This window comes from Papilio machaon, chromosome 11, assembly GCF_912999745.1.
Source record: "Papilio machaon chromosome 11, ilPapMach1.1, whole genome shotgun sequence".
Taxonomy (NCBI): Eukaryota; Metazoa; Arthropoda; class Insecta; order Lepidoptera; family Papilionidae; genus Papilio; species Papilio machaon.
The window spans coordinates 5,047,018-5,073,521 of record NC_059996.1 but is presented as its reverse complement, the minus strand read 5'-3'; the positions used below and the strand labels follow the sequence as shown (position 1 = coordinate 5,073,521).

Below are 26,504 nucleotides of genomic sequence, written 5' to 3'. Positions count from 1 at the left end.
TATTTTGAGTTTCTCGGGGTCCGCGACAGTCATACGTGAGTTAAGCCGTTCCTAATTAAATTGCATGTCGTATTAATCTTGCTATCAAAACAAATATGCGGATATATATGTTTTGCAGTATTGCAGCTACGTAATGAGAGTAGCTATTATATGAATAGAGCTATGCGATTCGAGGTTGTTTCTAGTGAAGAGAATATTAGCGTGAATAGAAGACATTTCCGCATTTCGACTAAGGTCTCCGGAGGTACAATGCCTTTACAACTCTAAGGCTATATTCCTCTGCATTATTCAACATGTGTTTTGTGATACACCGTGGTTAGAGGAACGTTTTAATTGAGTACCATGGGTGTGACAAGGAACTGGATCCAGGATGACGTTCAGCTTATGTCCTCCGCCCGGCTGGTTGGTCGCAAAATTTACCGTGCTAAAGGAATCGACCTGTGAACTGTGATTAAGTTGTAAATTGCTCTACACAGAGAATTGTCTTTCTTTGTTGTTTCGAATGCGCAAATACAGTGCCCTTAACATCAAGTTTATCAGTAGTCTGTATTGTTTGCTTTCCTCTGCCGATATCTACGAGTACTTTTCTGAAGTTAGTATTTAATTGCATACTGCAGCAAACATTTACAAATTAAAATCAAGTATATTTGATTTTTTTTTTCAAACGGACTTCATATGTATTCATTCTATACCTCAGATATATTCATTCTGTACTTATATGCAGTTTAATTTGTACTTACAATTTAAAACCGTTATCTAAAGGCAAAATATGACGCCTCAGGCCGTAGTGACAAGCGCAGGAGTCGACGCGCAGAATGCTGGTTGCCAGTCACCGTTTGTCGTTTGCCGTTGCCAGCCGCACATCAAACGCAGTATATTATTAATGTCGTCCATAAAGTTTGCGTGATCTCTTGGACAAGTGTGATAAAATTTGACATGGAGTTGCAGGAACGTAAAAACGACAACGGTAAGATAATTGAGACTAAGTGAAAGTGTTACAATGCAATGGCCTCCGATTTGCAATATGGTTTAACATTGACAATACAACATTGCCGATTTATTTAAGAGTTAAATCCATAAGTTAATATAAGTATTTATTAATTTCGTTCATTCATAAGCGTGAAAAATTGCATTTTTCATAGACATTAACCTATGGAATTAAGCTAATACATTCCAAAACATAATTGAGATAGATTCCAAATGAGGTAGCTTTAGTCTTCATTGTTAAACTTACATTTCTTCACGGTTCGACTTCGATGCTTCTCTATTGTACCATTTAAATTACCATGGGAAATAAGTGGAAATTTTATAGTTCACAAATAAACAAGTGAAAACAAGTTATTTGATTTGCAAAAAAATACAAATAAAGCTGTTTACCGATGGTCACAGAATACACTAGTAGTTACACCATATTAAAAAGAAATGTAAACAAAACATTATTTGTGGACATCGTATTTAACTTTTATATAAATGTGCCCTAAATAGATATGACGAATGACATTTGGCTCTTGCAACATGTATTTATCCCACAAGTTACCGTTTTAATGTAATAAAAATAAGCAGTAGTACTGGCATTTTGTGGTGTCAAGGTTTGAATCCTGGTCAGCTGACGTTTTATTTTGCTTATTTTGGTAAGAATTATTTCCAAATAATGCGACCGAATATCAAGACAGTGTTACGCAATTTTACCTCCAGGACCTTAAAGCTGGATGATAAATGGACGGATGTTTAGTTACCTGAAATATAATAATAATAAAACTTTTATTTCACAAGGTCCATAAAAAATCCATATACAAATTAAATAAAATTACACCACCTGTAGACGTGACCACATGACTAATACTGGACAGTCCAAACCCGCTCTATCAACAATGAGTTGTAGGTAGGTGTTAACGCTGACACGCATACGCCGCATCAGGGATGCTGCTCTCTTATCACAGCGGCATCTTAAAAATATGCCGTTTGTCCCCTCTATGTTTTTTAAGACTATAAAATCCTTTCATTTTAAAAGCAATTCATTAATAATCTTTTTACCTGTCTAAATAAGGAGGTAATATAAATTTCCAGTAAAATCGCGGCGTATGTACATTTTTATGTAAGTGGTTTTGTATGCAAATTCCAATGTGACCGTCTGTAGCCTTTACTACTCGATTCTGACGAGTGGTTTGTTTTCCAATTCGTAGTCCTTCCCGAGTCTTATAAGGTAATATTAGTAAGTTGGGTTTTTAGTTTTTTAATACAAATAGTGTAATTCATAAACTTCAAAATATTTAGTCACATGGAATTATCAATGAATTGGGCTTGTTAAGCAGCAAACAAATGGATGATAAGTCACAACGGAAACGTTTCATAACACAATTACCTTCGTTTTACTGCGACCACATTCAATGTAAATACTTTAATGAACTAGGTATTTTGTGTTATTATTGTTGGTCAGCTTACCTATTGTTTCAATATCTTTAATATTGTGAAGGCCTCAAGAGAAAAATACTTCCCTATCCATAAATATCCTAACATGGTTCTTACAATTTTCTTTTTGTATTTCTACGTGATTTTATTAGTAATATTTTCTAAATATACTTTGCAAGTTATTATTGAGTCTCGTTTATATTAAGATTTCATTGCTTCACTCAATTAATTATTACGTCAAAAAACCGAAGTAAACATACATGTTAACTTTAATAATGCACAACTATAGTTTTAAATAATTTTTCGTGTAATTGAATATGCGACCGTTTTCAACTAGTATTTTATTTTCGCATTGTATTGTACTGGATAACACGACAATACAAACAAACAATTTTTTTGCCATTAGTGCGTGCGTTCAGAACATGGAGAAATAAAAACATCTAAATATTACTTTATATTTTATTCTTACTATATCCACCATGATTTTAGTTAGTTTGTCTTTAATTGAAAAATTGGGACATCGAACGATATATTCAAAAAAATAATTGCTCATATTGAACAGAAAAACACAAATAACGAAAATCCTATGTTAAATTTTATTTACTAAGAGATGCGAAAAAAGTTACGACGTTGATATAATTATAATTACAATAATATCGCTATTTTTGTGGAAGGTATTGGGTATTTTCTATAATTCTAATCAAGAAAATACTACTTGGCTTGCGTGTATTATGTTGCTGTGAGTAGAAAGATATTACGTTATGTTATCTCACTAGTTAACTGCTTCCTGCAAAACAAAATGCACGCTATTTGATAAATATTTTACTGTAAATAATCATAAAACATAGTTTAAGAAACATTTATAGATTTATCATTCAATTGAACCTTTCACAAAGAGACATTTTAAAGTTGGGTTATCTGATAAAAATAATTAGAACGCAACTTATAATTTATGTAATATTTTTCGGAGATGTAAATTTTATCTTCAGCTTGTGTTTAAAAAGTTGTTATACAATAAAAATTATGAAGAAAAGTAGATTATAACACGGCAATAAAGAGATCAAGGTTAAAGCTACCGCGTCTGTTTCCGTAGAGTTAATGTAAAGAGAGTATTTGTGTTTTATCAAGAGTTAATCTTGAAATGACGTTATCAAATACTTATCTAATAATTTTAGACACTTTATTTTATTATTTCCCTCTGAGTAAATCCTATAGTATAAGATACAACGTTACGTTCACACTACGTAGTATCACGTGTAATCGTTAGATTTCACTGGCGAAAAACACGTACAAAACTTATTGGTCAACTTATATTTTTTTCAAGGAGAGATCAGAGATGATGATCATATTATGTTTTTGTACAAATGTTTCAGTAGTGAAAACAGGTCGTTAAGATACGGTATTGTAACAAAAACTTGAGATATTAGTATCGTTATACTAAATATAAAATGATCTTTTAAAAATATATAGGTTGGAAAGTGTCCAAAAATATCTGATGAAAAGGCAGTTTGTTGGAAGAACTGACTAAAATCGCTACGAACTGACTAAAAAAAAATCTATGTAATACGCGATATGTATTATAATTAAGTAATGTTAAATTTGAAATATTTTCCTTTCAGGTGACATCAAGCAAGATGTTTCAAAAGACACATTTCAAAATATAATAGGATCGTTCGGAAGATATCAATTTTGGCTTTGTTTTTTGATATTATTATGCAAATTCTTCGTTGCTTTTAATCAAATGGCAGTTATATTTTATGCGCCAAAAGTACACTACACATGTGAAGATACAAAAGCCGAAACATGTCCGTGTTCTCAACCTATTTATAATACATCGATATTTACGAACACTATTACTATGGAATGGAATTTGATATGTGAAAAAAAATGGTTGGCAAATTTGACGCAAACATTGTTTCAAGTCGGCACTTTACTCGGTAGCGTACTGTTTGGAATGGCTTCAGACAGGTAGATATTTATAAAATACATCATACACTTTTTACAACGCTTGAGACGACTTCGGTTAAAACGACAAATCTATTATGGTGATCAAAACCATAGATCAGGGATGGCGAACCAATGGCACCGGACAATATTTTGGGCACGTCACAGTTTCTACAAGATTCATTATGCACTACAAAAAAAGTGTGAAGTACTTAAGTATAATATGAATAGTGAACACAAGTGGTCTCTAAGCTACAAAACTTTCACAATAACAAAGTCAAAATTATTTTATGGCACGTCTATGGTCTCATTAAATATTTCTTTAGAAAAATTGCTACTTGATGATACGTAAAGGTTCGCCACCCCTGCCGTAGATTCTGGATAAATGAAACTTAACTGCATTATAACTAACACAATATCGGTTATAAAATTATCGATTATTACTACTGAAGCTACTATAATTTTGTTTATTTAATTTTCAGGTTTGGTAGGAAGAAACCTTTACTTGTGGCCGTCGTTCTACAACTGGTAACAAGTACGTTATCAGCTTACGCACCAAATTATTGGACATTTACCTTATTCCGTGTTCTGATTGGCGTATCTGTCGGTGGAGTTATGGTTACTTCCTTCGTTTTGCTAATGGAATTCATCGGGAATAAATATCGACACGTAATATCTGCGCTGTACCAAGTGCCATTTAACTTAGGGCACATGCTGTTGCCGTTTTGTGCATATTTTGTAAGAGACTATTCGGATTTCTTACTTGTCACCTCTCTACCCAGCGCTATTCTTCTCTGCTACTTCTGTCTTGTACCAGAATCTGCAAGATGGTTGATCGCTGTAAAGAAAACAGACGAGGCTATAGTTATTTTGGAAAGGGTAGCAAAAATGTAAGTATGTTTAAACTAAGGAATGCAATCATGTAATATTAAGTTTCGGACAATGATGTCTTAATTTACTTTTGTACATTTAAATGTATACGTTTGTGTATAAACACGAATAGGATTAAGATACTACAGACAATATGATGATTATTGTGAACCTGAAACTTCCCCTCATGGTCATGGTCATCTCATGGTTCCAGGTGTTCCCGCTGCTAAAAGAGATGCTCCTTTAGCAACGGAAACACCGAGGTGACCATTGGCGTCCATGGACATCCTCAATACCATAGGTACTGCAAATGCCTTGCCGGCCTTTGAGGAGGTGTAACGCTCGCTTTTTGAAGGACACTAAATCGTATAGGTTTAGAAATACCCCTTAAGATAGACCGTTCCACAAAGCGGCAGTGCGTGGCAGACAGATTCGCTAAAACCGCAAGGTTGAGGATTTCCAGCCATTGAGATGTGGAATTCCTTTGAGTCTGTCGTGTAGTCCAATGACGGAACTCGGAGGCAGGAATGGTTCAATATAAGTTTTTGTTTTATTTTATTTTTGATTTCAGAAACAATCGTCAAATCAACGTACGATCTGAAGTGGAAGCTTACGAGAGGACATTAACGGGAAACAATCAAAAAGGAAACATATCTGATTTATTCCGAACACCGAATATTCGAAAAAACATAATTTGTATGTCGTTTAATTGGATGACTTGCAGTTATTGTTTTTACGGTGTATCACAGTATGTTGGACATTTAAGTGGGAATGTGTTTATTAATGTAGCAGCTAGCGCCAGCGTTTCTCTTCTCGGTAGTTTTGTATCAATACCATTATTGAAGATAGCTGGAAGGAAGACTATTGTTATTGTATTTAATTTTATTTGTGCTCTCTGTTTAATTACACTAATATTTGTACCCTCGGGTGTGTTCTCTATTGTGTTAGCGTGTACGGGAGTTGTATCTAGTTTTATTGTTTTCGTTGTTGTATATTTATATTGTACAGAACTATTTCCTACTGTTGTGAGAAATGCGGCGATTGGATTTTCATCTATGATGGCAAGAGTTGGTTCCATGTTGGCACCGTTTGTTATTGACGGAGGAGATATCGCGTACTGGATACCACCTCTCGGATTCGCCATTCTACCTGTCTTGGCTTGCTGGGTGACTTTCTTTTTGCCTGAAACAAAAGACTGTGCCTTATTGACAACTATCGAGGAAGGTGAAGTTTTCGGTAAAAAGCCAAAAGATGTACAAACAAAGTAATAAATTGATACTGTTTTTTTTTACTTGAAATTAAATCATGGATATAAGAGGGAGTATCTAACAATATCATATTGTATAACTTCACTACAATCTATGTTACATTAATTTCGAGAGCAAAGAGTTGTTATGAGCTAAAAAGTATAGTAATCTATGAAATTTAAGCTAAAATAAAATCTAAAAAATAATTTAGTGACTATTTTATTTTCTTTTATTAAGGTACCAAATCGTACACTATTTTATTTAATTAAAAAAAGGGTACTTAATATATTTACAATTATTTCATTACATTGCAGTAAGTATTTGCTTATTTTTTACCAATTCTGGACGACTTTTTAAGAATTCAGATAGCAAATAATGTCATAAAACTGAATTAATTGATGATACGAGAAGATAATTCCAATGTCATGAATAAACTTAAAAAAAAAATCATTTTAAGGATTGAAATACTCTGACTTTTAAATGACAGGACGTGTGATGCGCGCCTATACTACTTTTTTAGTGCAAAACCTTCGATAAGCAATCACTTTAACCAGTAGTCAGTTTCTATATGGTCAAAGTCGAAAATTCACAAATATGACGTATCAAAAATTTAATTAAATACTTTTTATTATCGATGTAATGTCAAGTTGTTGTCAATTTACACTTTGCACTGACGTTCTTCTAAATTAACCGGTAAATAAGTTTATTCATTTCAAGTCTTACAGTTTAAATTTATAAACAAGTATCGTTTGCATAACATCTTGGTACTTTCAGCGTAAAAGTGACATGGAATAATGTTTAACATCAGCTGCCAATATTTATTGTCCCCGTAGTTCGTAAGTATTCAGTATTCACATAGCTCGTAAGTATTTAAAATCTAAATATTCATTTACCGTATATCGTAAGTTCAATGATGCAGTATGTAAATATTTATACATCATAAAATCGATGAAATTTATTATTGTTTGTCCGATTTATTATTGGTTTGATGACTAACGCCTATTAAGTATCGAATGAGTTTTGTATGAAGGTAAATATCGTCCTTAATAGACGAGTGTCATCGTGACGAACTTACGCGCATAACGAAAACTATGAACTGATCTAAGTAGTTACAACAACAAATGAATAATATACCAAAACCAGAAGAACGGCAGATGTACTGAAGGCCTTAAATAAAAGTAATTGAAGCAGGATCCAAGTTACATTGTTTTAAAAAACCTTTGGACACGAAGGTATCTACGACTACAGGTTGGAAGAGGCAGGGTAATAAAAGTTTCGCTTAAAAGTTCGTTTCTTTACAGGACATCGACGACAGAAAATTAGCGCTTTTCACATAATGTTTGAACCGTTTGGAAGATATCAATTCAGGATATTCTGTTTATGCATATTATGCAAGTTTTTTATAGCCTTTAATCAAATGGGAGTAATTTTTTATGCACCAAGAGTGTCGTACATATGTAATGATACTAAAGCAGAAACATGTCCATGTTCTAAAGCTATTTATGATACGTCAGTTTTTACAAATACTATAACAATGGAGTGGAATTTGATATGTAAAAAAAAATGGTTGGCAAATTTAACGCAAACATTGTTTCAAGTGGGCGTTCTATTTGGAAGTGTATTATTTGGAATGGCTTCAGATAGGTATTCAGGTTTATATTTTATGATTTAAAATCACTAAAGTATAGTTATAGTATATGAGAGTAGGACCACCGATGAAATCAATATTTACGACGAAGCAACTTAGGCCCTAATTTTAGTCGTTAAATGACTTACGCAATTCAATGTAATAGAGGTTCGTACACAGCGCGCGTCGCCGACATTTCAATCTGACATCGCCAAAGAAAGTTGCTCGCAACTTATTTGTCAAGATTGTCGTTAGAAAAGTTTTCAAGATGGAGGAGCAAATCTATACAGTTGACATAAAGTCGCTATGATTATATTGACCGAATAGCTGATTTGCATCAACGTTTTGTGTACTGAGCGAGCGCAATGCGATTCTCGCGACGCAATAATGTAAATTTAGTTTCGACGATTTTCGTTGCTTTATGTACGAAGGGTCTAATAAACACAATTGAAGTTCTACACGCATGCGCTATAAGCGCATGTAACAACTGTCGATATTTATTTACTATTTGGCAGGTATGGAAGAAGAAATCCTTGTATTGTTGCCGTTATAATACAACTAGCTATGAGCATGGCATCAGCTTACGCAGCAAATTACGTGATATTTTGCATAACACGGATTTTGATCGGGTGTTCAGTTGGTGGAATCATGGTGACCACTTTCGTCTTACTCATGGAATTCATCGGAAACAAAAATCGGGATGTCATATCAGCCCTGTATCATGTGCCATTTAATATAGGTCATATGATGCTGCCCCTTATTGCATATCATTATAGGGACTACAAAAAATTTCTATTAGTAGTTGCTATTCCTAGCGCTATTCTACTCTGTTACATCTGCCTTTTACCAGAATCTGCAAGATGGCTCATAGCTGTTAAAAGAACAGACGAAGCTATTGCCATCTTAGAAAAGGAAGCTAAGATGTAAGTGTAATTTTTAATTAATCTAAATTTTTGATATTACCTGTTAGGTAGGAAATGTTTGATACGAGTATGTGCATAAAAAAATCAAAATTTGAACTCATCAAAATGTTCTGGACCGACTTCCATACGTTCTGGCCATAGACGAAAATTTTTCAAATTAAGAAGAAATATTTATTGTTTATTTTGTTTGCATTCCAGTAGCAAACGACAGGTGGACATTCGTAAGGAAGTAGCGGCCTACGCGAAGACACTCACAGGGCCCAACGCACAAAAAGGTAGTTTAGCAGATTTGTTTCGAACGCCGAATCTTCGCAAAAATATATTGTGTATGTCGTTTAATTGGATGGCTTGTAGTTATTGTTTTTACGGAGTCACCCAGTACGTTGGACATTTAAGTGGAAATATATTTATCAATGTGGCGGCCAGTGGAAGCGTGGCACTTCTCGGCGCTTTCACTTCGATACCATTGATGAGGGCATGTGCCAGGAAGACTGTCGTTGTATTATTTCATTTTTTATGTGCCGTATGTTTATTCGCGCTGATGTTTGTACCGGAAGGTACTCTATCTGTTATCTTGGCATGCACAGGTGTCGTATCCAGCTTTATTGTGTTTGTTGTTGTTTATTTATATTGTTCAGAATTATTTCCTACGGTTGTACGCAATGCAGCTGTTGGATTTTCATCAATGATGGCACGTGTCGGTTCAATGGTGGCTCCTTTTGTCATAAACGGTGCAGACATCGCGCACTGGCTGCCACCCCTTGCCTTTGCAATTCTACCGCTCATAGCGTGCTGGGTGACGTTTCTTTTACCTGAAACAAAAGACTGCGAATTACTAACGACTCTAGAAGAAGGTGAAAATTTCGGCAAAAATGTCGCTAATAAACCAAAGAAATAATAGTTTTATGATTATCACTGTTTATGTTTTCGATTAAATACATTCAAACACTTGTTATAATACTTGATGAAAAAATACACTTTTTGAGGTGTAAAATTGTATTTAGTATTTAATATTTTATTTTTATAAGTATTTTGTTGAAAATATTTCATAACTGTCAGTATTTTGTTCTGTGAGCGCATAATGTGAAGTTTGGAAGCATTAAATTTATGTTTAAATAAAATTTGTTTTAATTGATTCTTTGCATTCACACCAGAATCGGTAATAAGATGGGGGCATGTGAATATTGAGTTTTAGTTTGAGTGGGAGTAAGGTTTGATTTTTTTTTAAATTAATAAGCAAGCAAATTTAGCTGCTATAAAGTTCGTCTTATTTCAGGTTTAACTAATACAATCGTGGGATACTGAGGCCAAAATCGATGTTTTGTCAAAGATACTGTCACGGATGTTTTATACAGAGATTTAGGTCTCAGAAATCAACGGCCAACCAATTATATTTGGGATAATGAATTACCTCGGTGAAATCTAATTACCAATCTTAGTAATATAAATGCGAAAGTTTAGATGGATAAATGGATGAATGGATGTTTGTTTGAGGGTATCTCTGGAACGGCTCAAGGGATTTTGATGAAATTTGATACAAATGTAGAACATAGTCTGGAAGAACACATAGTCTGTTTACTGAGTTTTTTTATTCCACGCGGACTGAGTTGCAGCCGACAGCTAGTTAATAATAATTTCTAGTTAGTTAGATTTTTATTAGTAATTTCTCGATTAATTATTCTGTGTTCAATATACTTACTACTATACCGAAAATTGATTTATTATAAAGTGAATTCCAAATATAAATTGCACTGAACTCGATCGAACTAAGACTCGAATACTAATCTGTAATTGTCGCACATTTTTGAGGCCACCTAGTTTTTAATATTCCTATACATGATGTCATAAGCAGACTTCGTAATTAAACTTCTAATAATATGGTGTTGATAAACAATTTAATTGGTAACTTTGGGAAGTATCATCTATGGCTCACTTTTATTATTCTCGTTAATAAATTTGGCGTTGGTTTGCATCAAATGGCTATTATATTCCTCGCTCCTCCGACACAGTTCACGTGTCAGGATAAAAGCGAATGCTGCGATAATCCCATTTATAATACAACTCTATTCAAAAGAACAATTATAACAGAATGGAACTTAATTTGCAAAGATTCTTGGCTTAAAGACTTCACACAGACAGTTTTCCAATTTGGTGTTCTCATTGGCAGTTTAATATTTGGTGCCGCTTCAGATAGGCAAGTACGCTTGAGTCTATTTTCAGTTTCAGCCAATTCTTACAATTTCTTCACATTGTTGAAATGTTTTTATTAAAAAGTATTTTCTGATACGATAACAATATTTAATTCAGCTGTTAAATCATTACAAGCGTCATATGACAGATTTTTCGACAATAAACTTAACGATATTCGTTATATCAAATCAGAGGAAGGGAAAGTGGGTTCAGATAACGACAGCTAAACCATAAGCATTTTTCTGTACTTATACCATATTATTTTTCAGATATGGCAGAAGAAAAACTTTAATTTTTGCAGTAGTTATGGAATCGCTGACCGGTATTATTGCTTCTTTTCTTCCCGATTTTTGGAGTTTCACAATAATCAGAATGTTTTTGGGAATATCTGTTGGAGGCATTATGGTAATCGGATTTGTCCTGCTCATGGAATACGTTGGGATTATGTACAGAGATGCGTTGTCGGCGTTGTTTCATGTCCCATTCACTATGGGACATATCGCACTGGCTCTATTTGGATATTACATAAGAGATTACACGCATCTACAGCTGGCGATATCTGTAGTAAACATGGTTCTTCTTTTCTATATTTGCTTTTTACCAGAATCGCCTCGATGGCTTTTAGCTATTAATAAATCTTCAAAGGCGATTGCTTTAATGGAACGGGTTGCAAAATTGTGAGTTGAAACGTACGTTTTATCATTGACTTATAATTTAATTAAAAATATAAACAATCAAACAAGCTATTAACTATTTCAGCAATAACCTACCTACAGATGAAATCCCAACAATGACCGAGTTGTATCAAATGGAACATAAATCTGCAAGGATGAAGCGCGGTTCAATATTGGATTTATTCAGAACTCCTAACATGCGAAGGAATATTTTGATAATGGCATTTTTATGGCTCGTCTGCAGCTACTGTTTCTACGGCGTTGCCCACTACATTAGCCATCTCACCGGCGATATTTACACGAACGTCATTGCTAGCGGCAGCGTCGCGCTCTGCTCGTGTTTCATATCTATACCACTTATTAGGTTTTTAAGAAGGAAAACTTTGGTCATCGCTTCGGAGTTAGCTAGCAGTATATGTTTGATATTGATTGCATTCGTCCCAGAGGGCACAATTTCAATCGTTCTGGGTTGTACCGGTGTATTCTTTACGTTCATGGTATTTATTGTAGTGTATCTATACTGTTCTGAAATGTTTCCTACGGTAGTGCGGAACGCTGCAATTGGTATATGTTCGATGATGGCTCGCGTAGGCTCAATGATTGCACCGTTCATCGCCGGATTGAGACCCTTTGGAATTTGGTGTGCTCCGGTCGCCTTTGGAATCTTTCCTCTCATCTCCGCTGTATTGTGTTTATTTCTCCCAGAAACAAAGAATTGCGAGTTGCCGATGACTATAGAAGAGGGCGAAGCTCTTGGTCGCAATCAAAATCAAAATGTAACCGTGGCAGAAGATTTGACATGATTTTTATTACTCTATTAATTATTTATTTGACACGTTAATATGGATTTAGAAATATAACGTTTTTATTTATTGCAAAAAGTGGTTTTCTTTACAACATTGAATAAATTTTCTAAGTATAATTTAATTGAGCGAAAACAACGAACGAATTCAAGTTTAGTATAGGAATGGGCATAAGATTATTAAAGGTTTACTGGGTCATGCAGGGCTTCTAATCCATTGCCACGTTTGTGGCTTCCCGAAGTCCTAAGTCAGTTCAAAATTGTAGTCATGGCGTTAGGTGTGGCGATATGTGGTGCTTGGTATTATACAATTCTTTCTGGTATGTAACTTAATTCTTATTCAACTAATAGCAATTTATTAGTATCTAAGAACTTTTTATAACTATCCAACAAACAAATCTTGTTACTTGTTTACTATGGAATAAGGTTCTATATACAAGTGTAAAGCTGATTTTTTTGTTTCAGGATTTTATGTCCTTTATTGTCCCGTCATGTACTTAATGTTTATTAATCATAGCTTGTACAGAAAAGTTGTCGATGTTTTGTTTTCACTATGGGAACTCTACCCCGTGGTAAGTTAACATTGGAGTCAGAAGATAGTATGTAGGATCACTAAAATTGTATTATTTCCATAAAATTTTAGTAATTGAAAATAGTAACTTAAAAATAATATAATTTTGGCTTATAAATACATTATTACTACATGTAAATTATTAATAAGTATTCGAAATCACCCTTTCCCTTTCAGGCTCTATTTCAGTGGTGTTATCATACTCGTATACGTTGCTTTGGCGATTACGTCAATCCAAATGAAAATACAATAATAATTATGAATCATCGAACTCGTGTGGATTGGAACTACACTTGGCTCGCTCTATACCATGCCACTAAACCAACTGACCAAAGAGTTAAGAATATTGAAAATAGAGACAGTAACGATATATTTGATATTATTTGTGGTGGTAAATCAAGAACTAAATTTGTTCTAAAAGATGAAATAAAAATTGTACCTGGTATGGGTAAGTTAATTGTACTTACTCAATTTTTTAAAACTTCACATGATAAAGCCTTTATTCAGTTTAGTGACATTAGTTTAATTACAATTTTTCACATTGACGGATGGATTGATTAAAGTTTAATCATTTAAATGATGATTATACTAGCTGTCTCCTGCGACTCTGTCCGCGCGGCATAAAAAACTTTATAAGTAGCCTATGTGTTCTTCCAGACTATGTTCTACAACCGTGGCAAATTTCGTCAAGATCCGTTGAGCCGTTCTGGAGATACCTTCAAACATCCATCCATCGATCCATCTAAACATCTAAAGACAGTTACTATAACTTTTTTTTAAGGTTGGATAATGCAATTAAATTATTTCCTGTATGTAAAACGCAACTGGCAAGAGGATCAAGTGAATTTATCACAATTTGTTGATTATTACAATAAGTATGAGTGTAGGAACCGCATCGTACTTTTCCCGGAGGGCACTGACCTTAGCGATGATAACAAACGTCGCAGCAGAAAATTTGCTGAAGCTAATAATTTACAGGTAAAATATTTTACTAAACATAACTGTGAGTACGTGGAGTATCCTCTGTAAGGAAGAGGTGAAGGGTAATTCACAAATTATTTTTTTTGGCAAAATTATTTGAAGAATTACTTAGGAAAAACGCCCAAGTGTATCATTCAAACATTAAAGTTAATTGTAGTCATAGGTTCAAATTATTTTTTATTTCAAAAAGCTACCTATAACGTATTAATAAATAGATAACTGATGGAATCAGAGTAAAATGGTAGTTTATATATCGTTTAGTAGATTTTTCGTTCTAAAAATACACCAGGAGATTCCCTTAGAATTTACTTAACGACTCTGGGTAAGACAGGTAAATAATATTTACCTTTCAGTGTTACGAGTACGTGCTGCATCCACGCACTAAGGGCTGGGTAGCCCTCTGTTCTCGGCTGCGCAGCTCCGGTCTCACCTCCGTGTATGACGTCACTGTAGCCTATGACAACCCGGCAAATGAACTCGATCTAATACGTGGAAAATTACCTCAGGAAGTTTTCTTTCAATTCAAACGGTAATCATTTTTTTATATTTATGATATCAAACTAAAATGTTACAAAAAGTAAACTTAAAATTGGACAAGAAAAAATTATTTATTAAGTAACTTTACGTAACTGTGCCGCGTATACCGAAATAGCTACCAAATATCTTGGCGTGAATACAGAATTTGCCTACAATTTTTTCGCCCGCAAATTGTTAAACCGCGATAAACAGGATCGCGAATAAGGAGATTTTCCTGTGAACATTAATTTCAGGTATTCCATAGAAGAAATCCCTATAAATGAAGAAGAGATCAAGACTTGGTTAAATGAACGTTGGCAGAATAAAGAGAACAGTCTCAGAAAATTTCATTCGAATGGTAATAACAAAGTCACTTTCTAAGCTAGTTACGAGGTGAGATCGTGAAAGTTTTTATCTATTATAGAGAATCATTAATCATAACATTCTTAGTATCGTTGCTAAAGCAAAACCTATATTCCCTTCATCTGACTTTATCTAAAATTAACTAAAGTTAATTTAAATTTGTAACTTAATGCATCAATATCATAGGCGTTATGTATCACATGACTTTTTATATTTGTCTTGAAGGCGGTATTCTTTAATGTAAAAAAAATTGTAATGTTTTTTATATACAGGAGGTCGGTTTATCACCTTACATAATCTAATGTAATACGATACGATAAGATATAAGGAAGAATTGAATGTACAGCTAAGACCATTCGCACACAAGGCAACGTAAATCTTCGCAACTAATATCCTTACGTCGCGAGTATCGCGTTACCCGCGCTCCGTACACGCCACTTTGAATCGTCGACGCGAGTCATATATTCGGTCAGTACAGGTATAGCGACTACATGTTAATTGCATAGATTTTCTTCGCCATCTCGAAAATCGCAGCGACTTTTTTCACGACGATCATAACAAACAGGTTGCGAACGATTGGTTTTGGAGATTTAAGAACAAAATGTCAGCGACGCGTACCTGTGTCTACAAAGCTCCACGACTTCGCATTGCGTTAGCGCGTAAATAGCAGGATTTTAAAGATTTACGTTGCCACGTGAACGAAGGCCCTAAGACGTAGTTTTTAAAACGCGTGAACCGAGTTGCTCAGATAAAATGTCACGACAAGATAAAGTTGACTGACAGTATACCTACTACAAGATAAAGCGATATAAACACGGATAGGAATCCAAATGAACCCACCATATGAAGAGTGTTAAGCTCTTTGTATATTCATATTCCCTACCACCGTATCGACATATTCATAACCAATATACATAAATAAACATTAATACTGCTTTGATATTGAATAAGTACTTATGTATTTGTAGTCAAAACTTAATTTTATTTTTTACGCAAACACGCAAATTACGTGCTAGTCGTAGAGTGGGGAAACTAAGTCCCCTTATTACTACTACTTCATTTAACTAATCATAGATAGGCAAAGCTTCTGACCAGGAAAATAGAAAACTTGTCATGGGGGCGCCTCAATCGCCATCTTTATTACGTCGCTTTCTATAATTACGCAACACAATTAGTTTACTTAATGTTTTTTCTGCAATATGCTGAGGTGTTTTATATTCCTGGTCACGTTGTGATTTATTTGTTGTGTTTTTTTTGGTCTAAGAATATTTTCTTTGTTAACTAGGTGTGTTTATTGACGCCCTAACGGGCAATACGCCTATGGAATACGCAGCAAGATCTCTGAAAAAAGCCAAATTGTGTTTCGTATTTTGGACATTAATTGATATATTTTTCTTTTACAATATTTTGAGCAGTGTTTTATTTCAGTTCTGGGTCGTTTATCATAGTTTTCTTTTCATATTTGTTACTTGGTATTTTGGCGGCTTTCAAAACATTCAGTACAAAATTTTAGAATAAAAATAATTTGTAACTATAGTAGTTGCAACTTTGATTATTTAAGTATTTTTAAGATTTTTCCACTTTAGCTGTGAATTCTCGTTAGTGCCAAATATTGTAAACATCGTAGTTTTTTTTTTAAATAAAAATATTACTTCCGATTTTATATGTTTCAATTAATTTAGTTACTCTTTATGCCTCCCAATAAATGTATTGCTCCTACCGTATATGTATTAACAAAAATATATTCCGCCAATACTGCTACAAAATAATTTAGAAAGAAAAGAAAATAAAAAAAAAAAAACATTTTCACAAGTGTCATACTTAAAAAAAAATACTTTTTGTGTGAAGTCACCTTAAATTTCAGCCAAGTAACAAATGATGCTGATTATGCCTAATGATGTGATCGCACACAAAATACGTTTATTGTGTTTGCTCTATGTCTTAACAAATTCTATTTAATACTTACTGTACGCACTACGTGTTGTAACATAAACTTTAAGTAAATATGTATTTTTATACACAAACACATGATTTAGGTTCGTATTAAAAAATCTCTTCAACAATATAGTTTTAATTAAAATAAGTAAGTGTTATAAAAATATCACAAATGAACTATGAAACTGATTTTCCATAAAACTATATAATAAATTATTAGAGGCAGCAATCTATTTGCTTTATTTTTTTATAAAAGAAGATTAATATAGCGTCTTTCCTGAAACATTTTTTTATGGAAATTTTAACCATAAAAATCGTTATGAAACATAATAATAATACAGCACCAACCATTTTAGTAACTAAACCATAAGGTGTGCAACCTTTTTGTAATGTTAAAAATGCTTATTTATTTATCATCAGTTGACTTTTCAGCTTGTTCAATTGTGTTTAATAATACTTTATCCTTTGTATCAGGAAGGAAAAAGCAAAAGAATGCTGCAATTAAGGTAACACCACTAAATATTGCAACAGATATCCACTCAATACCAATATTTACCACAAAAGGGGCGGCAAAACCACCAAATCTTGAAAACATTGATGCAAATCCTAAAGCGGAATTTCTTACAACTGTTGGAAATAATTCGGAAGTAAACAAATACATTTGACCAAATGCCATATTAGAACCAATATGACCTAGAATAGCAAAGGCTAGAGATATAGATTCTAGATCACTGGGGATGTATATAAATATAATCAAGGCAATAGCCGAAATAGTAAAACTACCAATAACACCTATTTTTCTCTTGATATATAAAGATACAAGAACATTAAAAAATAATGGAGGAATATGAAAAACTCCAAACAGAAATATATTTAGATAAAAGTTTCCCTGAAGTCTTCCGATATATTGATTAATGCCATAAAATGTGTTCCCGCAGCAAAACCAAACGCAAGCAATTATTAAGGAGTACATTTTCATTTTCGGTGTCGAAAACAAGTCTAAATAAGAACCGTACTTTGGTTCTTCTTTCTTTGTTTTATGTTCTTCAGCTGCATAAATAATTGAGGCAATGTTTTCAGTTGGCCTTTTGTTCCTGAAATTCAAATCATTTTTTTTTTTCATTATTGTAGTCACTGTATCATTATTGATTGTAATAAAATTATTATTTTATATTTACCATTTAGCAATCTTTGTCAGAACATTTATAGCTTCTTTTTTCTTGCCTACGGTTATTAACCATCGTGGTGATTCCAACATTAGCCACTTATATGAGAGCACGAATACGCAGGGTAGTGACGTCACTAATTGTAGATACCTCCACTCTCTTACGTAATAAGCTATGATCGGGTGCACTATAGAAACAGTAGCATATGCTATTTGCGTCAATCCTGGCAAATATGGTCGAAATGATTTACCACTTAATTCCACCATTAGAGTATAACTGCATATCAAAGTGCCACCGACCGATGTGCCGATCAAAAAACGAAGGACGAGGAACATCCAAAAGTCTGGCACCAACGCTGAAGCTACTACAAAGACGACATCGGTGGTAAGCGCCATTAAAATTGTAGTCTTGCGCCCATATCTAAAAAAGAGTTTAGTTTAGATATCTACACAGAAATTAGTCTTTCTTAAGTTTAATTACATAACTATGCTATTAAAAAAAGAAAAGGGCTTAATAAAGCAGAGTAACAAATTACATAATAACCAGAATACACGAAGCACATTGTTGACCATTCGATTATGTAGTTAAAAATATCAATGTCTTTTTTAATTTATTTAAAATGATTTTACAATTTACTTCTAATGAAACAGTAATTTTTTCCATGTCACAACTGATAATTGACTATGGTTTATTCAAACCATTGCACATACCGGTCTGAAAGATATCCGTACAGCAGGCTTCCCGTAAGGATTCCTATTTGCAGCACGGATTGCGCTAAGCTGGCTAGATAAGAGCTGCCGCAAATGAGGTGCCAAGTTGTTACAATCGATTCGACGATAGTACCCGTGTCATACTCAGGATTTTTGCAGGGACAGTAATTAGTCATATTAGATGCTCCTTCATCAAGACACACATAATTAACTTTTGGCAAAATGTAAACTACATTTGTCAATTGGAAATCAGCGGGGACTCTTCCGATCGCAATTAAAAACAACACCCACGTCTGATATAAACCGAAACGACCGATAATATTTTCAATTGCATCTTCGGTAGTCATTACATAAAATTTTGTGTTATATTTTAGCTTCACTAGTTCTCTACGTTATATTTGACAAAAAATACAAGTGTGAAACTAAAGCTGCACTCTTTATTTATTTTGATAGTATTTTATCTGAATTTTAAGATAAAATAAATCAAGATACTTGTACATAAACAATTGTTCATACACAAGACTATTTTCCGCGTAACAAAAAAGTTGTAGAGTCAGCACTATTTTTGGCGGTCTGTTACTGCAAGACGGTAAGTAACTAATAGTGCCCACTACCAAACAGTCATACGTAAGCATATTTATAATTTTCAAGTTCTCTTTGAAATCTTAACTATACGTTTCTTGTATCTTCCTCTATAATTTTTTTGCGTAGTAATGATAAACAGCAAATACCTTTTGCTGTTATAATTTATGCTTTTAACATTTATGAATGGACTTTACTTAAACTTATTTTTAACATAACAATATATATCTTACTTCTTACTAATATTGAAAATGCGAAAGTTTAGATAGATTGATGAATGTTTGTTTGAAGGTATCTCCGGAAGAGGTCAAAGGATCTTGATGAAATTTAGCACAGATGTAGAACACAGTCTGCAAGATAGTCTAATAATTAAGTTTTATTTTAATTCCGCGCGAACGGAGTCGCGGACAAAAGCTCGTATTAAATGTATTACAGATATGATAGAAAGAGTATTTCAGAGTTTTGACACATGCAGTCTTATGTTTTGTTCTATTATCGATCTATCAAAAGGTCGTGACGGCGGATGTTTATGTCGGTTGCGATAACTTGATATCTGATAAGTTTCTCCTTGTCTTCTATGTATTATATGTAAGTATCAATATAAAATTATTGCAATTGGCGTGAAACATATTTTTGCAAGCCCCAGGATTGTTCACTATTTTTATCTATGTATTTAGATTTAAAATAATACAGTAACTTTTTACAGATTCTCTTTAATACATTGCTTTACATTAGAATTTAGTACAAAATATAAAAATTTGCATATTAATTCAAATATGGTTTGCATAATACATGGAATACAATTCATATATTCTTATAATTAGATGTATCAGAATTATTCAACAACAAATCTATAAACTGAGATATATTTACAAATAGTCTTACTTATAAAATTAAAATAACTTTATTGTTTTCCATTGTGCGCATCGGACTGGTGTCTAAACTAGGGTGGTACTCTGTGTAAGTGATTCACGCTAGGCCTCCGCCCCACGGACCACATAAAATACAATTAACAATGTTATATTTTACAATATGAGTACGATTTTAAATGAAAGAATTAAAAAAGAAAATGTATTATGTTTTAACTTTTACATCAGACTGTTCAGTTTGTTGAATTGTATTCAAAAGTACTGTATCTTTAGTGTTTGGTAATAAGAAGCATGAAAATCCTGCAATTAAAGCCACAGTACTAAAAACTGTAATAGAAGCCCACTCTACACCGATATTGACTACAAATGGTGCAGCAAAACCTCCCACTCTTGCACTCATTGAAGCGAATCCCATAGCGGAATTTCTTACTACAGTCGGAAATACTTCCGATGTATACAAATAAATTTGAATAAACGCCATATAAGCTCCCATTTGCCCGAGTATAGCAAAAACTAGAGAAGTGGTATAAGCATTGCTTGGAATAAATATAAAGACAGTTAAAGAAACCGCTGCTATTAGAAAACTTGCTATAACGCCCACCTTTCTTTGAAGAAATAAACACGAAAGAACGCTAAGAACTACTCCAGGTAAAAGGAAAAATCCTGAAAGCATTACATTAAAATAGAAATTGCCTTGAAGTCTACCGATGTATTGGTTTATACCAAAAAATGTATGAGCGCAACAGAACCAAACAATAGCCATTACAATTGTGTAAATTCTTAATTTTGTCGTTTTAAACAAATCCAAATAAGAACCGTGCTTTTGTTTCTCACGATTCAGTGAATGTACTTCGATCTTATCTATTATTGCTCCAATATTTTCGGTAGGTCTATTATTCCTGAAATAAAAACAAAATTAATTACTTTCATTTATTTAAGTCATTTGTGATTTGATTTTGATTACGATGATTCTAAAAGTTATAAAGATTACCCAACATGAAAATATTATGTAGGATGGTTGGTATACATTCTTGTTAATACATATTTAAAATCAATAAACGATTTACGAAGTCTTATAATTACTTATAAAAATTGTAGCTTATCCAGCTACAGTTTTACCATTTAGCAATCTTCGTCAACACATTTACAGCCTCTTTCTTCTTTCCCATCGTGAGCAACCAGCGAGGTGATTCTGGTAATAGCCAATAGTACAGTACAACAAATATCCAGGGAACTGACGTCACCAATTGCAGATATCGCCACTCTCGTACATAATAAGCTATCATTGGTTGAATTATTGACGCCGTAACATATGCCATTTCTGTGAGCCCCGTTAAATACGGTCTGAACGATGTACCGCTCAATTCCACCATAAGAATGTAAGAGCAAAGCATTGTTCCACCAACTGAGGTGCCGATTAAAAAGCGACAAACGAGAAACATCCAAAGTTTTGGAACTATTCCGGATATTATTATGAATAAAACGTTGGTTATCAATGCTGTTAGGGTTGTTACTTTACGGCCGTATCTGAAATGTAGAAATATATATTTCGAATGAGCGAATAACATATGTAAGTTGCCTGCCTTGTAAGTACAAGTTGCTGCGTCTGTCGAGTGAGACGTTCCGAAGGCCTAATTTCTATCTTCTTTTCTTCTCAATCCTTTACTAATAAGGACAGGATGAGAAAGTGAATTGAATACGGCGGCAGACGCGCGTATAGGAAAGGGAAATACCCTCTTTATGTATGTACGTCCCTTTCTCTGTATAAAATGTGTAATAAATACCTACAATACCTTTATACTTAAAGAAAAAAGATAATAGCAATTCTCTTTATCTCAGTAGGTTAGTTTTGATACACTTACTTATGTATTCTAATAAAGTACCTTGGGCTCTCACAATTTCAATGCAATTGCTAGCAGAAGGCCGCCAAGTATCAATGTCGGCCACTTTCGCAAAGATAGGCTGTACACACTATAAACATTTTTATCAAAGGTTTTCTGTACAAAATACATCGTATAATTTACACCGCTATCCTAAAACTATGCCTAAATATGTTTTTGACTCTTAAACTATAATTTCATATGCTTTACGTCGACCGATGGTAACTTTTAATTTTTAAAAGATGAACAATAGTAAATCTTGCACATGAGTCTATAACTGGTACTGTTTAGTATAGTATGGTTTTGAAAAAGAAAGTTTTTTGAAGTAATTAGAACATATTACCTGTCTGATAAATATCCATAAATAAGACTTCCCGCTAGAATTCCAATCTGCAGAGTAGACTGTGCAAAGCTAGCCAGTTGTGTTTTGTTACAAATTAAGTTCCATGTGGTAGTGACAGATTCCACGATATTACTAGTATCGTATTGAGGATTTGTACACGGACAATAGTTTGTCGTATTCAAGACTTGGTCATCTGTGCATTCGTACTCTACACTCGGTAAAATAAAAACTACATTGGTCAACTGAAAATCAGTGGGAAAACGGCCGATGTATATCAAAAACATAACCCATGATTGATATTTTCCGAACCGACCGATCACTTTTTCAAAGACATCATCAGCGGACATTATCGTGATAAGTTCAAAATATAACCGGCTTATTTTGAATTTATCTTTCTTCTGAAATTGATTACACTCTGTACGCACTAAGGTTTTACTGATACTAAACGTATTCAATTCGCACACGCGACACAACAAATGCTTTGATGATAAGATTTTATCTAAACTGTAAAATTATATATAAGAGATTTAACAAATATTATTAGCTGAATGATAAATTTGTACACGTTATATCTTCGTGCTTTCTTCCGGTTCAATTATAACCATTTCACTCGAACAGTCATAAAAGACTGGGTGTAAAAACACTAAAGACACTTGAATAAATAGTGTACAGGGGTTTAAATACCATTTCGTTTATCGTAAGTAGGTATATTTGCACCAGAGGCGGATTATCCGTAAGGCAAACTAGGCACGTGCATCGGGGCGTGTAGTTACAAGGGGCGCGCGAGCTCAGAATTATATATAAATAAAGAAAACAACATTCGACAATTATGAACTAAATGCAAAATCTATAATAGACAATCTAGGGCGCTCTGGGCCTTTAATCCGCCACTGATTTGCAATGTACTCATATTACAATTTACTATATGAATTACGCACTAATTATTATTAAATTTTTAATCATTCACTTATTTTAAATTTTAAATTATGTAACATTTTGCATAGCTGAGTACAGTTGCTGACAAACTTTGACGATGTTATGAAGGGAAATTTGCGTATCATTGGCATTGAAATAATTTTGGAATATAATTCTTCATTACTTATGTACATACATATAACACTTAATTTCGTAAGTAGACTGAACTCCGATTAAATTATGATAAATTTTGAATATTTTGAAACTTAACTAATTTTACATAATAGTATACAAACACAATTTATACTTTGGTAATGGAATAATCTTTGAGTCATTGTTTGTCATTAGGTTTTTCTGTTTCTTGAATAGTGTTTAACAATACAATATTTTTAGTTTCAGGTAATAGTAGACATAAGAATCCCGCACAAAATGCCAATACACTAAATATTGTAATTGAAATCCATTCTATTCCAATGTTTACTACAAACGGTGCAATGAAACTGCCAACCCTCGCGAACATGGAAGCAAATCCCATAGCAGAATTTCTTATAATAGTTGGAAAAACTTCTGATGAATATAAATATACTTGAACAAACGATGTATAAGCACCCAATTGACCGATTATAGCAAATGTTAATGATACTGCCTGAGCACTATCGGGAATGAAAATGAATACAAGTAAAGATATCGCTGCGGTTGAAAAACTAGTAATAACTGCTAACTTCCTCCGTAAATACAACGAAGCCAAAATTACAAGAACTATTCCTGGGATGAGGCTTGCAGCTGAAAGCATTACATTCAGATATAAATTTCCTTGAAGACGTCCAATGTATTGATTGATGCCAAAGAAAGTATGCGCGCAACAGAACCATACGAAAGCGATTATAATCGAATATGTTCTTATTTTAGGTGTTTTAAACAAATCGATGTATGATCCATATTCTTGTTTACGCTCTTGTTGTGTTTCTTGTTCTATTTTATCAACGATGGACGTTATGTTGTCAGTTGGTTTATTATTTCTGTAATAAATTAGTACATTTGAGAAAATTAATGATTAAACAACAAAACAAACTACTGTAAATATAATAACAGAAAAAAAAATACATTAATTCTCAATATTACCTTTTTGCAATAGTGGTAAGGATACTAATTGCTTCTTCTTTCTTTCCCATTGTTATCAACCACCTTGGCGATTCCGGTAGCAGCCAGAAGTTCAATAAAACAAAAACCCATGGCACTGAAGTCACTAATTGCAAATATCGCCATTCTCTTACATAGTATGCTATAATTGGATGAACTAAGTAGCCTGTTAGATAAGATATCTCAAACAATCCAGTTAGATATGCCCTGAACGATTTTCCGCTAAGTTCTATCACTAGAATATATGAACAAAGCATAGTTCCTCCAACTCCAGTACCAATGAGGAAACGGCATACAAGGAACATCCATATTTCCGGGACTACGGCGGATATAATGACAAATATGACAGTCGTAGTAAATGCTAAACAGGTTGCGATTTTACGTCCGTACCTGAAAAATATTTTTGTAGATATAAAAATTAGTTCGTTGTCGATTGATATGAAAAACGAAGAACGATATAATTGCTTTGTGATTTAGTAAACTAGTCATCGAAAGTTATGTACATACATACTAACATCAAAGATATTTAATGAAAGAAAAAACATTTCAGCGGACATTTTTATGATAGTTCTCAAAGATCACTCTCGATATCTAAGTGCGTACCTGTCTGAAATATAACCGTATAACAGACTTCCAGCAAGAATTCCAACTTGCAGCATGGATTGAGCCAGGCTAGCCAGCTGGGTCCTTCCACATATAAGATCCCACGTGGTAGTCACAGAGTCGATGATCACGCTTGTATCGTATTCCGGATTTTCACACGGGCAATAGTTCGTAGCATTCGAAGCTTGTTCATCCAAACACACATAATCCACACTCGGTAGAATAAACACAACGTTTGTTAGCTGGAACTCCGTTGGATATCTAGATATAGTTACCAGAAATAAAATCCATGTCTGATATAAACCAAATCTTCCAATAGCATTTTCTATGTGATCAATGTCTGTCATTTTGTTCAATTTCTTTGTAAACTTTATTACCTATTGTTTGACTTTAGCATGTTGTATAACGCAGTTGCTAATACAATGCACATGTACAATGTAATACGGCTGAGTTACATCTAATCAATGTATGGTTAATTTTATGCTTGTAATAAACTGAACGTCACATATATTTGTAGTTTTTATAATCCGACTTAAGATTAAATATTACGATAAAGGATATGTAATATTTATATATAGACATACATAACATATTTATGTATGTTTTTTTATTATTTCAGGTTACTAATATACCGCCAGTGAACGAGATCAATGAGAAGGTATTGTAAGGTTTTCTTTCAATTAATTTAGCTGTATGAAACTCTAAATGACTTTAAAATTGCTATTAAATATTGTACAAAAGTCGACGAATCAAAATAAAACTTTAAGTTATACTTACAATGTACTGTGTTTTCTAAGGTGGAATCCGGTTGAATTTGGTTTTTCGTACTTTTTTTTAATAATAAATAAACAAGTTAATATACCGACGTTAGCATGACATATCAATAGTATATTTAATGATAAATTATTGTAAATGTCTATTGTATTTTTAATTTACAATCTAGACGTATCTTCCTAAGATAAGGCAGACGTTTTTATAGGCCTTTTTCCCTGTCAGTGATAAAAACGTGAAAAGGATAAAAGTTAAATTTAAATAAATGTACACATATTACGAATACAACTCAATGTTCTTATGTTTCTCCGTGTACCTATCAGATCTAATTTTGGTAGTTATATGTTGTATAAATAACAATAACAAAAAGTATACTATTAAATCATTGTTGAAAAAAGAAAAAGGTTAATTAGAAAAAATATTTATTATGGACAGATAAAATCAAGGGCGCCGGCTAAAATATTGAATTGATT

The 26,504-nt window shown here is 33.3% G+C and overlaps 7 protein-coding genes across 7 annotated transcripts; 4 read left to right on the top strand and 3 right to left on the bottom strand.

Annotated features, from left to right (window-relative positions):
- The first annotated feature begins 662 nt into the window (after window positions 1-662).
- Window positions 663-6,614, top strand: LOC106719681 (organic cation transporter protein). The gene is made up of 4 exons (XM_014514078.2): window positions 663-967; window positions 4,029-4,377; window positions 4,836-5,243; window positions 5,795-6,614. The coding sequence occupies exons 1-4, from the start codon at window positions 937-939 to the stop codon at window positions 6,489-6,491; spliced, it is 1,485 nt and encodes a 494-aa protein (XP_014369564.2). The 5' UTR covers window positions 663-936; the 3' UTR covers window positions 6,492-6,614.
- Window positions 6,615-7,425: 811 nt separating this feature from the next.
- On the top strand, window positions 7,426-9,918 carry LOC106719590 (organic cation transporter protein-like). Its single transcript, XM_014513953.2, has 3 exons — window positions 7,426-8,114; window positions 8,613-9,020; window positions 9,219-9,918. The coding sequence occupies exons 1-3, from the start codon at window positions 7,807-7,809 to the stop codon at window positions 9,916-9,918; spliced, it is 1,416 nt and encodes a 471-aa protein (XP_014369439.2). The 5' UTR covers window positions 7,426-7,806.
- Window positions 9,919-10,897: 979 nt separating this feature from the next.
- On the top strand, window positions 10,898-12,687 carry LOC106719589 (organic cation transporter protein-like). The gene is made up of 3 exons (XM_014513952.2): window positions 10,898-11,214; window positions 11,480-11,887; window positions 11,970-12,687. Exons 1-3 carry the CDS (start codon window positions 10,898-10,900, stop codon window positions 12,685-12,687), a joined length of 1,443 nt encoding a protein of 480 aa, XP_014369438.2.
- A 212-nt stretch (window positions 12,688-12,899) lies between these two features.
- On the top strand, window positions 12,900-16,705 carry LOC106719588 (lysocardiolipin acyltransferase 1). The gene is made up of 7 exons (XM_014513951.2): window positions 12,900-13,006; window positions 13,152-13,258; window positions 13,435-13,705; window positions 14,039-14,235; window positions 14,592-14,767; window positions 15,009-15,112; window positions 16,403-16,705. The coding sequence occupies exons 1-7, from the start codon at window positions 12,955-12,957 to the stop codon at window positions 16,633-16,635; spliced, it is 1,140 nt and encodes a 379-aa protein (XP_014369437.2). The 5' UTR covers window positions 12,900-12,954; the 3' UTR covers window positions 16,636-16,705.
- Window positions 16,706-17,458: 753 nt separating this feature from the next.
- On the bottom strand, window positions 17,459-19,374 carry LOC106719684 (organic cation transporter-like protein). Its single transcript, XM_014514080.2, has 3 exons — window positions 18,929-19,374; window positions 18,231-18,638; window positions 17,459-18,146 (listed from the first exon to the last, which is right to left on the bottom strand). The coding sequence occupies exons 1-3, from the start codon at window positions 19,273-19,275 to the stop codon at window positions 17,459-17,461; spliced, it is 1,443 nt and encodes a 480-aa protein (XP_014369566.2). The 5' UTR covers window positions 19,276-19,374.
- Window positions 19,375-20,406: 1,032 nt separating this feature from the next.
- On the bottom strand, window positions 20,407-22,992 carry LOC106719682 (organic cation transporter protein). The gene is made up of 3 exons (XM_014514079.2): window positions 22,603-22,992; window positions 21,499-21,906; window positions 20,407-21,278 (listed from the first exon to the last, which is right to left on the bottom strand). Exons 1-3 carry the CDS (start codon window positions 22,947-22,949, stop codon window positions 20,585-20,587), a joined length of 1,449 nt encoding a protein of 482 aa, XP_014369565.2. The 5' UTR covers window positions 22,950-22,992; the 3' UTR covers window positions 20,407-20,584.
- An 839-nt stretch (window positions 22,993-23,831) lies between these two features.
- LOC106719685 (organic cation transporter protein) lies at window positions 23,832-25,805 on the bottom strand. Its single transcript, XM_014514081.2, has 3 exons — window positions 25,261-25,805; window positions 24,640-25,047; window positions 23,832-24,536 (listed from the first exon to the last, which is right to left on the bottom strand). Exons 1-3 carry the CDS (start codon window positions 25,605-25,607, stop codon window positions 23,849-23,851), a joined length of 1,443 nt encoding a protein of 480 aa, XP_014369567.2. The 5' UTR covers window positions 25,608-25,805; the 3' UTR covers window positions 23,832-23,848.
- Between the last annotated feature and the right edge of the window lie 699 nt (window positions 25,806-26,504).

What these genes read in the sequence shown, in the direction of transcription:
- LOC106719681 (XM_014514078.2), top strand. Translation starts at nt 937, where the DNA reads ATGGAGTTGCAGGAACGTAAAAACGACAACG. An exon ending in GGAACGTAAAAACGACAACG is followed by an intron (nt 968 to 4,028) that starts GTAAGATAATTG and finishes TTTTCCTTTCAG; the next exon opens with GTGACATCAAGCAAGATGTT. An exon ending in TTTGGAATGGCTTCAGACAG is followed by an intron (nt 4,378 to 4,835) that starts GTAGATATTTAT and finishes TTTAATTTTCAG; the next exon opens with GTTTGGTAGGAAGAAACCTT.
- LOC106719590 (XM_014513953.2), top strand. Translation starts at nt 7,807, where the DNA reads ATGTTTGAACCGTTTGGAAGATATCAATTCAGGATATTCTGTTTATGC. An exon ending in TTTGGAATGGCTTCAGATAG is followed by an intron (nt 8,115 to 8,612) that starts GTATTCAGGTTT and finishes ACTATTTGGCAG; the next exon opens with GTATGGAAGAAGAAATCCTT. An exon ending in TTAGAAAAGGAAGCTAAGAT is followed by an intron (nt 9,021 to 9,218) that starts GTAAGTGTAATT and finishes TTTGCATTCCAG; the next exon opens with TAGCAAACGACAGGTGGACA.
- LOC106719589 (XM_014513952.2), top strand. Translation starts at nt 10,898, where the DNA reads ATGGTGTTGATAAACAATTTAATTGGTAACTTTGGGAAGTATCATCTA. An exon ending in TTTGGTGCCGCTTCAGATAG is followed by an intron (nt 11,215 to 11,479) that starts GCAAGTACGCTT and finishes ATTATTTTTCAG; the next exon opens with ATATGGCAGAAGAAAAACTT. An exon ending in ATGGAACGGGTTGCAAAATT is followed by an intron (nt 11,888 to 11,969) that starts GTGAGTTGAAAC and finishes TAACTATTTCAG; the next exon opens with CAATAACCTACCTACAGATG.
- LOC106719588 (XM_014513951.2), top strand. Translation starts at nt 12,955, where the DNA reads ATGGCGTTAGGTGTGGCGATATGTGGTGCTTGGTATTATACAATTCTT. An exon ending in AAAAATTGTACCTGGTATGG is followed by an intron (nt 13,706 to 14,038) that starts GTAAGTTAATTG and finishes CTTTTTTTTAAG; the next exon opens with GTTGGATAATGCAATTAAAT. An exon ending in CAGAAAATTTCATTCGAATG is followed by an intron (nt 15,113 to 16,402) that starts GTAATAACAAAG and finishes TTTGTTAACTAG; the next exon opens with GTGTGTTTATTGACGCCCTA.
- LOC106719684 (XM_014514080.2), bottom strand. Translation starts at nt 19,275, where the DNA reads ATGACTACCGAAGATGCAATTGAAAATATTATCGGTCGTTTCGGTTTA. An exon ending in TACGGATATCTTTCAGACCG is followed by an intron (nt 18,639 to 18,928) that starts GTATGTGCAATG and finishes ACTCTTTTTTAG; the next exon opens with ATATGGGCGCAAGACTACAA. An exon ending in CTGACAAAGATTGCTAAATG is followed by an intron (nt 18,147 to 18,230) that starts GTAAATATAAAA and finishes TTTGAATTTCAG; the next exon opens with GAACAAAAGGCCAACTGAAA.
- LOC106719682 (XM_014514079.2), bottom strand. Translation starts at nt 22,949, where the DNA reads ATGTCCGCTGATGATGTCTTTGAAAAAGTGATCGGTCGGTTCGGAAAA. An exon ending in TATGGATATTTATCAGACAG is followed by an intron (nt 21,907 to 22,602) that starts GTAATATGTTCT and finishes TCTACATTTCAG; the next exon opens with ATACGGCCGTAAAGTAACAA. An exon ending in TTGACGAAGATTGCTAAATG is followed by an intron (nt 21,279 to 21,498) that starts GTAAAACTGTAG and finishes TTTTTATTTCAG; the next exon opens with GAATAATAGACCTACCGAAA.
- LOC106719685 (XM_014514081.2), bottom strand. Translation starts at nt 25,607, where the DNA reads ATGACAGACATTGATCACATAGAAAATGCTATTGGAAGATTTGGTTTA. An exon ending in TACGGTTATATTTCAGACAG is followed by an intron (nt 25,048 to 25,260) that starts GTACGCACTTAG and finishes AATATTTTTCAG; the next exon opens with GTACGGACGTAAAATCGCAA. An exon ending in CTTACCACTATTGCAAAAAG is followed by an intron (nt 24,537 to 24,639) that starts GTAATATTGAGA and finishes AATTTATTACAG; the next exon opens with AAATAATAAACCAACTGACA.